Source organism: Clytia hemisphaerica, unplaced genomic scaffold, assembly GCF_902728285.1.
Source record: "Clytia hemisphaerica strain Z4C2 unplaced genomic scaffold, Clytia hemisphaerica genome assembly, whole genome shotgun sequence".
In the NCBI taxonomy this organism is placed as follows: Eukaryota; Metazoa; Cnidaria; class Hydrozoa; order Leptothecata; family Clytiidae; genus Clytia; species Clytia hemisphaerica.
The window spans coordinates 716,791-733,339 of NW_027104233.1; the positions used below are offsets into that span (position 1 = coordinate 716,791).

General features: G+C 35.4%; 1 protein-coding gene across 1 annotated transcript in view; it reads right to left on the bottom strand.

The window, feature by feature from the left end:
* Window positions 1–483: 483 nt before the first annotated feature.
* LOC136815967 (uncharacterized) overlaps window positions 484–16,549 on the bottom strand; it is a 30,169-nt gene continuing 14,103 nt past the window's right edge. Inside the window, exons 3-10 of the mRNA XM_067072390.1 lie at window positions 9,547–9,682; window positions 9,103–9,267; window positions 8,814–8,930; window positions 8,071–8,508; window positions 7,665–7,790; window positions 7,356–7,475; window positions 7,082–7,246; window positions 484–4,541 (exon numbers count right to left, since the gene is read on the bottom strand). Of these exons, the coding sequence (XP_066928491.1) occupies window positions 673–4,541; window positions 7,082–7,246; window positions 7,356–7,475; window positions 7,665–7,790; window positions 8,071–8,508; window positions 8,814–8,930; window positions 9,103–9,267; window positions 9,547–9,682 (5,136 nt within the window). The 3' untranslated portion in view covers window positions 484–672. The remainder of the gene's footprint in view (window positions 4,542–7,081; window positions 7,247–7,355; window positions 7,476–7,664; window positions 7,791–8,070; window positions 8,509–8,813; window positions 8,931–9,102; window positions 9,268–9,546; window positions 9,683–16,549) is intronic.

Below are 16,549 nucleotides of genomic sequence, written 5' to 3' on the forward strand. Positions count from 1 at the left end.
TTAATGTTTTCTAAGTTTTATTACAAATCAAAAGTTCCAGACACTTCATATTATTATTCTAATAAGGTGACGACGACATTAAAATGTGCAATAGGTTCTTCATTAGCAGTGCCGTAGGAAGCATTTTTGTTTTGGGGAGTGTAAAGTTCAGTGACGCCGCGAGGGCCAACCATGGTTTGTCCCGAGGGGGGAATTTTAAAATTTGAGCCTCTAGATGGTCTAAAAACGCATTAGAAATAGACTTTTCTGGAAAAAAAAGTTTTATTTACTACTAATTTCCATTAATTAGAAATACTACAACTACCGCCTCCTACGGCACTGATTAGCTTACTTGATTTACACTTAACAAATAGATAAAGATACCCCTTTAAAAAAATAGTAAAAGAGGGGAGAATCGATTTGGATTACGCGAAGGTTCTCTGTAAGTATATTGTAGGCTATGAACCTACTTAAACAAGTGTTGGTAAGTTTTTTTGATGACAAATGACCCGGATCTTTGTTGGCAAATTGATATCAGAAATATCGAAGAAAAAATGTGAAAATGTTTTAGTTACTTTGTTTCAACCTATTATACGCCCGGGAAATCAGAGATTAAACAGTCATAATATATAAAACAAGTCTATTTTAACGGGTGACGTTGTCATCTAGTTCACTGTACGCGACAAAAAGTCTTCATTGTAATAAGCTGGCAATCACACCAGCATATCTGTTTCCCCGATTTCTTCTCTGTCTTCTTCCAACAAATGGTTGCTGTTCCTCTTCATCGGCATCATCCTCCCGTTCGTCTTCATTTTGTTCGACTGGTTTTTCGACGGTATCTTGTTCTTCATTGGTGGTTTCTTCTTCAGGCTGCGCAGGTGTTCTGTTTAAAGAGTTCTCAAATTCAATTGACAGACTGACAATCTCGTCGTAGTCGCTTCTTGGCAAGATGTAGGTGACGGTATTATCAGACATATCCAAGGACATGCTGACAGTGATGATGCTCCCGTCTTTATCAAGCACAGCATCTTTGAATGGTTGACTGCCCCCTTCCCAATTTGGATCTTTGAAGAACATGACAGATTCGGTACCGATTTCATCATCATTTGCAGCGACCAAAAAGTTTCCAACTATTTTGGTATTGTGTTTTAAATCAGCTATATTCCACACCTGCGTTAACTGGATAAAATTTATGGGGTAGCCATCGGACCCCCTCATCACTAACACCTCGCCAACAGCCAAAGCGTTCAACTGTAATTCGGTACTTCCTATTTGATGGCATTGTTGCAATAGCGTTAAGGTGTTAGGAAGATTTTCGATGGCACGGCGTGAAGAGTGAACACCTAGAATTGTTGGAGCGGTACCAAATTTCCGCTTGCAAAAGCCACGCAATCTCCGCATTGGTCTCGATTTCAATGCACTTTTAACCTCTCTGAATGAAACTTTAGATGCAGCACTTACTTCAAGTTGTACTTTTTCCATGTAGTCGAAGCACACTCTTTTGTTTCCAAAACTGAAATTTCCCGATTTTGGTTCTTCTGGATTTTCGATGTATTTTTTCTTCAATTCACCTTTTCGCCCAATCGATAGAAGTTCTCGTTGTTTCTTTCTTAGCTTCCAAATCAACGCAGAATCCTTAATTTCGATATCACCTTGGCTATAAGAGTATGTTTCCACCACACGATCCTTTTCCGTCCGTATTGATACCCCGCTATCTGCAGAATTGACGTACGGTAATAGGAAAGTAAATGCATCGTTGGTTAACCTTCTCTTGATATCCATGTATCTTAGGTTATTTCCATTCACATTGGTTGTCATGTGACCGAAAAAACACTCAATGAGGCGGGTGGTAAAGCATTTGGCTTTCATCTTATGGAGAAGACTCTCTTCTTCCAAATGAACAAAATAAGCATTGATAAAATGAATTCCATTCTTCATAGTTCGAAAGACGGCCTCCGCAGTTTGTGACGCCATGGAGCCATCTGTAATGTTAAGCCTCTCATGCCCATGGATCTCTTTCACTTTTCTAATCAGTTGTTGCAAAGGCTCAGCCACATCGGGAAACTTCGCATTCATTTCGAAAAGATTCAAACTCTGTGGTGGCTCTATATGGTTCTTTTCAAGATACTTGCTTTCCCGTTTCGAAATCATGCCAAAGCAACGAGCAATATTTTGCCAAATTTCTTTAACGTTTACAAGTCCATTTAGGTTAGTAAAGACGCGAATACCACCTTGCCAGTTTTCAGGATGTTCTGCCACGTACAATGTTGCTTGACGAGCGACAATACCAATAGGAGAAGTCAGTTTACCTTTTGGAGCAGGTCCATCTTCAAAACCAGCTACGCCGACATCACCAACAATTAGATTCAAATCATCACTTGGCCAATCATAAGAGTAGATGGCGTGATATTTCGTATCGCTGATTACAAGTTTACCATTTAATGTGCACAAACCAGAGGGAGAGATGTTTTGATTCATCGTGTGGATAACCTGCTTCGAAGAAATTGATACAATGTGTAAAAGATGTGTCGCATTTGATTCAGTTGGTAGATCGGTTACAGCTATTTCACCAGAAGAGAGTTCTGTACAGTCAAATAGTTTCGCAGTTGATTCAGGAAAAACTGATACTGAGGCCAGACAAATTGCGGATTTTAAATCTTTAGCAACATCGATAACATTAATGCTTCGATCGATCGGATCAGCAACAACAAGATGCTTGGACTTTGTTTCACAAATACCAAATGGAGCAAGACATGCTTTGTTTTCGACATTGAAAGCATGCACCGATATCTTTGAATTTGGAAACTTGCGCAAACTAGTGATCGGGATGCTTTTGATCTTTTCTTCCGCTACTTTTGACTTTACGACCTTTATGCATTGAATAACTCTGATGGTCCGGAACCCGAAGTCAGCAACAAGAACCGCGCTGTCATTTCTGAAAAATAGTATACCAGATGCAGCCTTCCAAATGGTGTTAGAGGCACTACTTGGTGACACCAGTAGAGGATCGTCTGCGGGGTTTGTATCCTCTAGACATTTTTTTCCAATGAAATTTACTTTCCTAGGAAGACCAGATGGACGGTAGAAGAAGACATTTTGACGTTGATCATCGGAAGCAAAAACCAAACCACAACTGCTGACCGCAACAAAAAGTGGCTTGTCTATCTGATCATGCCCTTCAGAAAACCAGGGTCTTCTCTGCTCCGGTATGTCTGTTTTCAGGATCGTTTTTACCTTAAAAAGTGACTTGGTGACATTGGCTGATATCCTTTGGAGCGACAATTCGTCACTTTGCTTGTCATACTGTAGAACGGCTCTGTGTGACAATCCTGCATTCAAAAAATGGTAATCCTCTTGGTCGACGGAAGAAAGTACAACGGCTAGGTCCACGCTATCGTAAGAATAGTGACCATCAAATTGTGTACCTCTCTCCAACGATGCTTCCGCGTTTTTGATATTATGGCCAATGTCATGAAGATGTAATGTACCCAATTTATTACCCGCTAAGAATTCTTCGAAGGTAAAGGACACTGCTTTGCCATATTTCTCGTACGAGGGATCCATGTCAGATACTGATACCAAGACTTTGAAGCGAGTACATCTTTTCTTGGAATGTAGACATTGTAAACAAGGGCGATTATCTGGGTTCCATGTATCATACAAATCTTCATGTTTTGCGCAAACCATTTTCTTCTGAAAACAATCATGGCAAAAACTTTCACAAAACGGGGGTTGTTTGGAAGATATTGAGATTTTCAAACATTGATCACATGCGTTTGCATATTGAAAAACCTCATCCATTCTACCAGTGACAACTTCTGCTTCACCAGTCTCATCAAGACCATACGATGCAATAGGTACAGCAACACATATATCGAGCATCTGGATCATGAAAACTTCCACTTGTTTCACCCATTTCAAATTTTTCTCTGTAAACATTCTAATCAGATTTTTGAGCATTTCTGGATATCCATTTTCACACAATTTGGACACGTCATCAGGTCCAAGATTAGGGGTGATTCCATAAATCATACCATCATACTCATCGGCCCCAGGTGAAATTCCTTTCTGGTCAAGAATTAGACAACCATACAATGTGCAGGATGTTTTCGTTTCCAGCTTGACTTTGGTGACATTAGGCATGACATCAAGAAGGGTCAAAAGAAATTGAATTATGATTCCATCATGAAGGGCTGGACAAACCTGCTTTTTCATCCATGAAGAAGGAGCCAAGCCAAAGTGAAAAACAGACTCTGGCTTCGGGAGAACAGGTTGGCTACTCTTCAAAACATTCCTTGTACTGCCGACACCATGCTTTCCCAGGTAGATATTGTAAGCAGCTTTACCACTTGTTGCTAATCGCATTCTTTCCTGGAGATACATGAGTCCTGGATATCTTTCATGTAACCCAGTGAGACCACGAACAGGATCAGTGGCTACGTTTCCATACATTGACGAAAAATATTGTATCTCTTGAACGAATGGGTGGGAATCATTAATTCGTCCTTGGTTGAACATCTCTTGGATCTGCATTAAACAGGGGTGCATGTCTCCACACGATACTAATAAGAATAAGTGAAATGATTATGTTGGTATGATCTATGAGAATTTTCTTATATATATTATTACCAAAATATCTTTGGATATCAATTATTTAGGAAAGGTCTTATATAGTAAAAGCTTCAGATAAGTAAGTTTATATTCCAAACAAAATACTTAGAAAGACGAAAAAGGCATAATCTTGGGAAAGGTGTACATAGTATATACCAGAAAACATTGTTGCATTTTGTTTATAAGAATTGCATTCATGGATGTTCAGGATTAATGTTGAGCATTTGTATTTGTTCATTTGGAAATGAACTAATTAATCGTTATAAATACAAAGTAAAACTATCAAATCTCTTTCAAATTGAATTCTTTTGTGTGTTCTAGCATTGGACACATAAAAGTAGTTGATGATGCATTTGAAAGTGCAAATCTAACGATTTCAACAAATCTAAAACAAGACGATGAAGTGTCACATCTCTTGGGAGTATGTAATATTGCAAATTCGGCTAAAGGAATTGATTGATATGTCGAGCTGTTTGTCAGTCTTGATTTGAGTGACACACTCCTTCAGAGAGTTTGAAAAGGAAATATTCAAAATAATCCACAATATTAAAGTTTTTGGGTTGCAATTCAAAGTTCATGTATTAGACATAGCTACTCCTGTTATGCTAAGAATGTTTTCCGAACTCGGAAAGGCTCCAATAAAGTCGGACAGCTCGTTAAAGAATGAAACGTTTTCATTGGATGAATCTACCTTTTCTTTTGTGAATTTATAAAGGAATTGCACGCTTTTTAAAACAAATGCATCCAAACCTCGAAACAAAGACAGCTCCGTTATTTCGTCTCATCTTTTTACAAACCCTGGTATTTGTAAGCCGAAACTTGAGCACTAATAAAATTCGAAACCAAAAGTTGGGAAATATTCAAATGCCTGATTCCTTAATTTCTTAAATAATTCTTAAAATTTGACGATTTAAAAGCCTTGTGATTCTTATTCAAAGAAATCCAATAAAAAGAGTGTACTGAAGATAAGAATAAATTCAGCCATTTTAAATACAACTTTTATAAATAACTTTCTTTTTTACTTATGGATAGGATAATGCGTTTAGAATCGGCATAAAATAGTTTATACTAGTTATACTTACAAAAAAAACTAAATAAATAAAAACTCAAATACAATACAAAAGAAATACAATGACGAGCCTAGTAAATTTAACAAAAAATATTACACGAAAGATGGAAAATTATGAGACAGATGAGTTATCCAAGCTTGCTTTTTTTCTTAGCATAATAGTTAATAAAACTAGGTCAGTGTGTGGACACACACACACTGTCAGGCGACCGCATGTTTAAAGAAATGTTAAAAAGGTAAAAAACGCGGCTAAATCTGTCGCGAAAAATTATGATTTCACTTTGAAAGATCAAAAACAACTTCAGAACTCACTTGCAACATAATAAATGAAAGGAAAAATAAAAGATAAGAGAGAAATATTACTTTGTTGCATGAAAATTTCGCGGTTTCGCGGTCGAGTTAGAAAAACCGCCAAATTAAAATGTATGTGCAGCTCGACCGCGAAATTAAAATGCAGCGAAATTTAATTTTTGGCAAAAAGATCCATCAAAAACACTAAAATACACTTTTTCTCTTGGAATGCCGCAAAATGTGCATTTCGGCTTCGACTGCGAAATTTTCATGCCGCGAAATTTTCATGCAATTAATAAAGTATATTTCATTCACATATTGATAAAAGTTTTCATATAAAACCCAAAACACTTTCAACCAATCAGGTATACAAGGGTAGTTTTTTATTTGCTTCATATCTGATTGGTTTTAAAAAGCGAATTCTCAGCGTCCGCAACGAAAAAGGCAAAAGGCTCTGTAATCAAGACGAAAAACTCGCTACTCTAAAATCTTTAAACGGAGATGAGGAAGTCAAACACAGAGGGTATTTCCCTCAACTCAACTTTTAAACGTGTATAGTAAAATAACCGCTTCAGCGGTCGATTAACCCACTTAAAAAAGTCTCTCTCCGGAAAGTAAGTGGTAAACATCAACGTACATTATGTAAAATTAACAAAGAAAAAGTTAAGCATATCAAAAGAATAAAAATGCATGTGCATATAATAAAAAAATATCAAAAGTTAAACTAAAAAAACCAGCTAAGGCTGGAATGTCAGCCAAGATAGGCTAAAATAGGCTCCCTGCTGAGCTAAAGAGCTTATGAGGAGCCCAGAGGTGTAAATGTGCGAAATAGCACTTCATGTGTACTAGAAACGTATGTAAAATTTTAATTGGAAAGCTAGTACAAAAATAATTAGCAACCTACAACCTCGATCATAAGGTTGTAGACTTTTTTAAAATGACAGAAAATCACCAAAACACAGAATTACTTACATCAACCTTTGAACGAGATTGTACAATAATATAAGTCAGTAGCAAAAAAGAATAAGACAAAGAAAATTATATACGGAAATGAATGCTCATCTTTGCTGACCAAAAAACTAGAAAATGGATCTAAGTAGTGGTGTTTTTTTAAGTAAAATATTTACTTACCAATTATTCCATTTCTGGCGGCATCGGCTGTATCATTTATCACTATTTCGGCATTTGGACCTTTGAAGAGAGCCTGACTTGTGGCACTAACGTTGATATGAGGTGCCAGCGAAGAAATATAATGCGTAAATTCGGTATTCGTGAGCCTTGTTTTTGTGGTGATATCTGAAACACAATGTGATAAATATATAGAAATGTGCAAGGAAATATAAAAATAAATATGTGAAACAGAATAAGAAAAGGAGTACTTGAAAAAGTATTTAAAATCACTTACTAAAAGCAATATCAGCACTTGTTAGATCTGTATCCGAGTGTTCCTTACACTTCAGGGGTTCTGGAATTTTGGGAGGGTTCAGCGTTATTGGGCTGTTATCGAAAGGTGACTTTCTTGTACCTTGAAAAAATGAAAATGTCTAAATGAATTGTCTCTATCATATACATGGTACATAAAAACTTGGTCTTGGTGACAATAGCTAAATGGTAAAACTATTTTTTTAGCCGTAGCTTCAATCTTTTAATTTAAATTGTAAAAACCTACAATAGCTTAATAAATTAAATAATAATGCACACATTCAGGCAGTACCTGGAACTTCAACTTGACAGAATTTGTGAAGTGAACCAGAGCTGCATTTCTCTCCTTTTGGTATCTCACAAACCTTGTTGTTTGTCTGATATTGCTCGTTGCGTTGTATGTACATATAGCCCAAACCTAAAATGGTTAAAATTTTAATAAATTTTGATACCTCTCAGACACCAAAAATTATAGCTCAAATTTTAGGATTTTAGGACATTTTTTTAATAGAATTTTAAGACATTTAAGGGTGATTCTTGGGACAAAATGGGGAAAAATGATTTCAATCTTTCTACTTCATATACAACCCCAATTTCTTTTAATTTTAGGACAGCTGGGAGCCCTGAGATCGTATGGATGGGTCACTGTACATATTTTAGACGGCATACTGAATTATATTTCATAATTTCAAACTAACCTCTGTGGCTACTTCTCACTGGATCACTGAAGTGTTTTGCTCTGATATGTTCAATTAAATGGTCCTTTTTCTGACAAATATCATTAAAGTGGCCCAAAGATACAATTGTGCCACAAATTGGGCATTGGGCATACAAGCAATTCAGTAGCAAGCTACCATTTCCATATATTGTTTCGAATATTGCCCTCTTCAAAGATAACATTCTAACTTCTGTAGGAATCATCAACGTTTCGATGTTTTCACTGGACAATTTATTTATATCAATAAATTTAATGTCATGCCTGTTTGTGCAATCGGAACACTTGGTTGTGCTCAAAGCTTTCGTTACTAAATATTTCATAACTTGCGTTCGTTCTTGTTCAGCAAAAGTATGGACATATGAAATATCCCAATCTCTTTCATTTAATCCGGCAACAATGGTTTCTACGTTCATCTCATCTGCAAAGTAAAGTAATTTATTCAAAAATAAAAATATTTGGCATACAATTTGGCCTTATTTCGACCTAATATTTCGATAAAATGATTGAAAATCATAATAAAATATTGCAGTGTTCACTATATTTACCCTCGCATACTGATGATTATTGAAAGCCCAGGTGAAAGACCCAACTTTAAGTTGAAATGATGTGGTTTATAGACTAGACAACATTGATAAAAAGAGATCGCTATTCAAATTTGAATCAAAATTTAAAAAAGAACTACTGATTGAAAATGTTTAGTACTTAAGAGATTAAAATTACAACCTTTTTGTTTAGTTCTCTTATTTGAATTATGTTGCATCGTTGAAGAGCTGGAGGGTTGTTGCTCATCCATTATTTGTTTGAATGGAATCGTTCCCATATTCAGTTCAACTGGTGTGTCTGAAAATTTAATGATATATAATGAAATGATACGTTTAGTCCAATTTAAAAAGCTTTTAAAATGCATTTAAATGATATGACAATGTAGTTAATATATCATTATATTCTTTGATTCATGAAATTGTTTGAAAAATCCTTTTCTGCCTAGCAGAAAATAAAAAATAAAACATACCTGTAAGGGCTTGTTTTTTTATGAATGTGTTGAAAGTTTCAAAGCTTTTTCCATTCAGGTGGCATTTGATCTTTTGTCCAGCATATACTTGTGTATATGTTAAGCTTGTCTTGACATTGCTGGTAGATGTCAGCTCTTCAAGCTTCTTTTTAAAATTTTCCCAGTCTAGCGTCAAAGAGTAAGAAATATGGGATGAATATAAAAAACCTTTATCTCATGATTTACTACCAAATCATGTTGATGCTTGATAATGGACACATACCTAAATATTTGTTTTCATCTTAAATCCAAATCTTTGATTTTCGTTAAGGGGTCACTCATAATTTGAAAATTGATTTTGTTCTTAGTGGATAACTGCATGGAAATACATTTAACTGAAAATTAAAATTGATCTGAGGATAAACACTTAAAATTTAAAAATATTCATTACATAAGGCAAAATACCTGGTGCATATTGCAAAGGATGGACACTGTCATCCTTATCTTTCCTGATGAACAGTGTAACCTCAAGCTTCTTCTTCTTTTTTTTTAAAGAGCTGCCAGATTTTTCTGATTTTCTCTTACTTGACATTATTTTATCCTAAAATGTGAATAATGAACAATGATATAGAAATAGATATAGTTGTTATAAAGATATTGGTTCATGACAAAAAAGGAACCAATGAATTCTTCCTCCTACACTACAACCCAAAAGAATTAAAAATATTCCAGAAATATTTTACATAACATTTACTTTTAATTGCTATCAATTGCATTTGAAAAGTTTGATGGATGTTTTAGATTTTTAGCAATAAGGCCATTCTTGATCTTTTATACCAACTTCATCATTTTTTTCCTTTCCTACAATTTCTGTAAAAATATTGTTTTGTTTCTGGCTAGATGGAAAAATATAATTGCATGTGTATCCATTCTGCCTCAAAAAAAAAACAGTATAATTCCAACTTTAATCAACGTTGTGAAATAATAATTGCAATGATGGGCTATTCCATTTAGGGGGTGGTTACACGTATGCTTTCACTTCGGACTGCTGAAGTGAAGTGAAATGAAGTGAAGTGAATTCACTTCGGTCAATACACAAAACTCACATGTTGTATATACACAGACAGAAGTGAAATTTCACTCTGGAGTGAAAAAAGTGAAAAACAACGTGTAACTCAGTGTAACTCAAAATTAGGTAAAGTGAACTGAATTTTTGCAACTTTCTTTCTAATTTTTGATCGGAAAAAATGATTCTTATCATTCTTTCTTCTCAGATATGGTTTAGTTCACCTCGTCTCAAGAGATCTATGCTTTTGAAACAGAAAAAAATCAACTTTTATTTTTACCCGAAGTGAAGGTGAAGTAAAGGCAAAGTGAAAATAGCTAAAGTGAAGTGAAGTATAACAGGATTAAAATTTCACTTCAGTCTCCAATTTCACTCCGGCGCGAGTTTCACTTCGCCTACGTGTAACCTCCTGCCCCCCCCCCCTTAGAAACCATAAAGATGTATAGTATAAGAGCTAAGCTCCACAGCCAAAATATCTTAAAAGGCTGAAATGATAAAACACAAGAACACAAAATAAAAACAGGAAACACACACGTACAACACAGACGTATTACAAACAACATGAATAAAACAAACAAGCAAACAAATAAAAAATATAAACCTATAAATTTAGAACGAAGGATATCTATAAGAATTTAGATAAAAAGAAAAAAACAGATGGTTTGAAAAAATCTGTAATAACCCCTGCCTTTGCGCTTTTTTACCCGTGATCAATTTTTCTTTCTCCTAACAAACTAACCCGCAACAAAAACATAACAACGTATTTTTTCGATCAAATACATTTTCTCCTTACCTTACAAAAAGAATTCTCGTCTTTTAAAAAAAGGTTCAATTTTCTGAAAATGTTGTATGGCATGGTGGAAAAAGTGAAAAAACAACAAGCAACAAATCAAAACAAACACTTCGTCAATACAATACCCCTCGCATCATTTTGAAGCATCGCTTGGTTTGTTTGGGTATAAACCCATTTGCATTTGGAAAGAAAATTGAAAACCCGCTGTAAAGGTTCAGTGTCAGTAGTTAGTTATTGGAATATCTCAGAAGATATATATCGCCTGACTGTCTTTAATGATAGTCAGCCTGTCCCAAGCCAGGAGAAAGACAGAGGGACCCAGAGAGGACTAATTACCCCTTCATTGGGTCCATTTGTTTCTTACCTCAAAACTTCCATTTTTGCCATCTTTTCCCCAAATGCCACCATCGTGTGAAACAAATGGAAACCGTGTTAAAAATGGCAAAAGTCTACCATTTTGCGAACTCTTGGTTACGTCAATAATGGCCGCATAAATTATGTCGGAAATATAAACAAACTAACAAGAAAACGAAAGTGGAACGCATCGTAATTATGCATTCGATTATTGCCGCCATTTACAATAACATTCTTCCACTTTTGACCCAGAAAGCAGAAACAAATGCGAATTTCTTTTTGCTTGGAAAAGCTTGGCAAACTTCCACTTTTGACACAAAGAACACAAATGACCAATGTAAATTAAGGTGGTAAAAATGTAAGTATTTTTTAACACTTTTGAACACATTTTGATGAAACAAATGGGAAAAAGGTGACATAAGTGGCATAAGTGGCATAAATGGTGATGAAACAAATGGACCCATTGTAACATCGTCTTTCTAAGAGAAAAAAGAACTCTTTGTTGTTTGTAGGTCTGACAGGAGAAAACATTTTATTTTTCATATTATATATATATATAAGATAAGAGAGCACCTTCACATCACCTATATAATTCCATACTTACTATACTTACAATAACCCACAGAAACAACTTTATCAAACCCCCAAAAAAATTTCCTGACAATATTCTGAGAAAAAATTTACTTTTATTTTCCAAGAATTTCGATTGAAGTTCCCACGCTTATCTTCCGAGCCAAGTCATCGACAAAAACAGTTTTGCTCTTCATATTATCCGTCCATAATCGATTCGATTGGGAGTATTATCGGCAATTAGTGGCTCTCTAAGACTAGCGTTGATCACTTTTTACTCTATCAAAAAAAAATTCATTTGCGGAAAAAAGAAAATTGGTACATAAGCTCCTATGAAAATGGTAGCAAAGCCGCGGTACCCATTCAGTTAGGTCAAAACAAGGTCGCAAGCTTGATGGTGGATAAGTGCTTGGTTTGATTAGGAGTGAGTTTCTAACTTCAGTTTTATGTTTTTTTTGTTTCACTTTTCTGACAAAGTGAAATTTTAAGTTATGTTAATAATAGAATTTCACCGGGGAAATCAGATTCACCAGATTTCCAACCGGGGTTAGCCACTGTTTTTTTGTTTTTTCCCCGGGTTATGGAAAACTTTGGCCCTATTGCCCGGGTTAACTCTTTTCCTCACCGGGGCTTAAATTTGGGCTATTTTGGAGCATTTTTTTCACCGGGCTACTCACCGGGGTGGATCTGACCGGGCCACTGATTCAGGGGTGTTATAGTGAAGATATTATTTTTTGTTTTACCGTTACTAAAAGTGGTATGTTTTTCCTATAATTTCTTCATTTGAAAAACAAAAGCATATTTAGCATATTTTGTTTAAATGTCTACATTTTATTTCATTTGATATAACGCTTAGTAACCTTAAAACAGACCTGTTTTAGGCGATCAAGGAGGGCTAAAATTGAAAAAAAATTGCTCTATTACTTTCAAAGTTAAACCCAGTTAACCCACCCTGTATTGACAAAACAAAACCGAAAAAAACATTTTATAACAGTTCTCAGCTTGGATTGACTGAATCTTGCCAAATTGACGTTTAGTAGTAAAAGCAGGGAGTATAAACCTGAAATGTCTTAATATTAGCTTCAAGAAAAGCATTGCATCAAAAAGTTTTTATCTAAAATACTGTACCCCGGTGAAAATTTACCTCAAATTTTCCAACCCGACGAATTTATTCAGTCAAAAAATCTAGCCCGGTGAAATCCTGTAATTTTCTTAGCCACCCCGGTGAGCTTAACTCCGCCGGGTTACTGAGACAGGGGTGTTAAAAAGGAACTTCAAAAAATATGCGATGAACAAAGTAAGTAAAAAGAACTTAGTCGGCCCTAAGTGACTAAATTTTGGCTTGGTGGCTAAAAGTAGGGCCGACTAATAATTTGGACCGACTAAAAATTTGGGCCAAATTAAAAGTTTACAATTAAGCTTTCCTTATTTTGCAGTATTTTAAACTTTTTTCTATTCTCCATCTGCTTGTAAATTTAGAAATGGCTTAGTTGGTCTTAATTATTAGTGGGCCCTTAGTGACTAAATTTTGTCGAGGTGACTAAAATTAGGGCCGACTAATAATTTAAGGGACTAAAATTATAGTCGACTAAGTTTTGGCCGATAAGGTAGCCTTCACTACTTTCAGGCTATTTTGAAATGTTTTCAACGAACCTCGGGACTATTATTCCCTAATCACCCTCCATACCTTGTTATTACTAGTACTAATAGCTGAGGTAATTATCTTTCAATTATCATTTCATTTCGTACCTTATCGGGGAAAATTTTCGTCAGGGAAAATTTTCGTCGGGGAAAAGTATTCGTCACTTGCTAAGATTTTTGTCACTTCTGCCCGATGAAAATTTTCACTGGGGTATTTTTCAAACAAGAATTTCATGTTGCATCTATATATATTTGGCCCAGCCGCGCAGCGCAAGTGGGCCTTTAAAAAGCAACTGAACGAAAAGATTTTGGCTTTGTCGGAGCCTGTACGCGCAATAGATTAACAAGTCCAGTAGTCCAGGCTAAACCAGCGGCCGATTTAGAATTTTTGCCTCGCCTACCCGCACTATGTTTGACCTACTCTTATATTGGATTGAATTGGTAGTAAAGTCAAATTTCATTCTCTTTATGGCAAAGTATTTTTTAGGTCAGGGAGCAAGTGGGAGCATTTGGATGTTGGAGTTTTATATTTCAAGCTTGACAGAGACTTTTTTCAAGTAAACTTATGTTGCAATTCATTAAATGATAATAAAATGCAGCTCATGTGTAAATTTGAATAAGTTTGGAATGTTTTTCATGATGCTACCCGTGAAGATGGTCAGTTTGGATTTTATATCGCTCTAAACAGTCGGTGGCTGGATTTTTTAAACCTGACAGAGAATTTTTCAAGTAAATTTATGCTGTAACTCATTAAAGGATACTAAAATGCAGCTAAAGTGTAAATTTGAATAAGTTTGGAATATTTTTCATGATGCTACCCGTGAAAATGGTCAAATTTGGATTTATTACTCTAAATAAACTAAACAATCGGTGGTTGGATTTTTCAAACCTGACAGAGAATTTTTTCAAGTAAACTTATGTTGTAATTCATTAAATGATAATAAAATGCAGCTCATGTGTAAATTTGAATAAGTTTGGAATGTTTTTCATGATGCTACCCGTGAAGATGGTCAGTTTGGATTTTATATCGCTCTAAACAGTCGGTGGCTGGATTTTTTAAACCTGACAGAGAATTTTTCAAGTAAATTTATGCTGTAACTCATTAAAGGATACTAAAATGCAGCTAAAGTGTAAATTTGAATAAGTTTGGAATATTTTTCATGATGCTACCCGTGAAAATGGTCAAATTTGGATTTATTACTCTAAATAAACTAAACAATCGGTGGTTGGATTTTTCAAACCTGACAGAGAATTTTTTCAAGTAAACTTATGTTGTAATTCATTAAATGATAATAAAATGCAGCTCATGTGTAAATTTGAATAAGTTTGGAATGTTTTTCATGGTGCAACCCGTGAAAATGGACAATTTTGGATCTATCGCTCTAAACGGTCGGTGGCTGGATTTTTCAAACCTGACAGAGAATTTTTTCAAGTAAACTTATGTTGTAATTCATTAAATAAAGGATACTAAAATACAGCTCATGTGTAAATTTGAATAAGTTTGGAATGTTTTTCATGATGCTACGGGTTAAATCGATATTTCTGAAACTTTGACGGTCAACATTTGACATTTGAAGTTTGTGAATTTATTTAAACCGATTTTTTCTTTCATACTAGTAACAAAAACATAAAGCAAATCTATTATATACATATATTGCGTATCATTTATCATTGCTGACCTTCCCCTGACCTTCCAGCGCAGCTGGTTTCTTTCTTTTCATTTTTCACTTTTTTAACTTTTTGAATGTTCAATGTTCCGTATTTCAATCTCTGCCGAAAATGTGCATTAGGATTATAAGACTCGATGTTTCCTTTAAACCCTAAAATTGCAAAAATACGATTCCGCAAACATTGATTCTCTTAAGGTACCCGATACAAACGACATTTGGTTATTGCCACGTCAGCTGGGCCTTCACGCCGCTTCGGCTTCTTGTTTATTCTTTAACAACATCTAACTCCATATTTTCAAAACTTTTTTTTTTTCGCTGGGTTTTTATTCATTATTATCCGACTGTTCATCCTTGTTAACATCTTGAGGGCACTCTGGTTCAAGGCTCGAAATCCACGTTTTAATCGTCTGTGTCTTCATCTTCACCGGCAACAATCCCTGTATATGTACACGAATAGAAATTTTCAACAAATTCTTCCATTTCATCTTGAATTTTTGAGTTGAAAGGATGCCTCGGTTGGACAATTTTTGCGAAGCGAATATACATGAGCGAAGCAGTTTTGCTATCGTGTATATGTACCTTTAAAATCTCACCTACGCTGGGGAGCGCAAATGAAAAATTACTATATATATCCAATCTTTCAAACGCAGAAATGATTGAGAAAGCCGTCCGCCCTTCCTCAGATCAAACCTAGAACCGCGGCGGAGAGACCTGAAATTACAGATGGTTTAATTCGTTTTTTTTCAAAAAGTGTCGCCTCGTGCGTTTAGATATACCAATTCTTAAAAGCTACGGAGATAATACACCTGGTTACCGGTACTAGATAAGCCTTGTTTTTATCTCCTTAAGTTAGGAAATCTAAAGAAGAGATCGGAAAATCAGCGCGGGCTGGAAGCGTTCAAGAAGCGTTCAAATGGCGCTCATTTTTCAAGAAGTCATTGCATTGACTCGAACAAAGACTTTCGAAGGGCTTTCGAACTTTTCCAAATTCGAATGTTGACAACAAACATTTATTGTTGTTTTGAAAAGGGAAATTGGTGTTTTGAAAAGAGATGGTGCTTGATGGAAAGAAACGAAGAAAGCAGCTGAACTTGCGGAATGAGAAGAAAGAAGATGGAATTTTTATTCTTTCATCGACAGGCAAGGCTCAACAGAGTTGTTGCTTCATTGCAAGAAGAGGATCTTAGCTGAAGAAATGAACTGTATACATATGGTGGGAAAGCCATTCCCTTATTCAGTGGAAGGAGAAATGTTTGTTTGTCGTTGTTTATGAAATTTCGGCTTGGCCGACCCTCGATGATGTGGGATCTTTGGTTGTTTGTTTTTTATGAATATGCATCGATGGTCAGAGATATAGAACTTCATTGACATGTG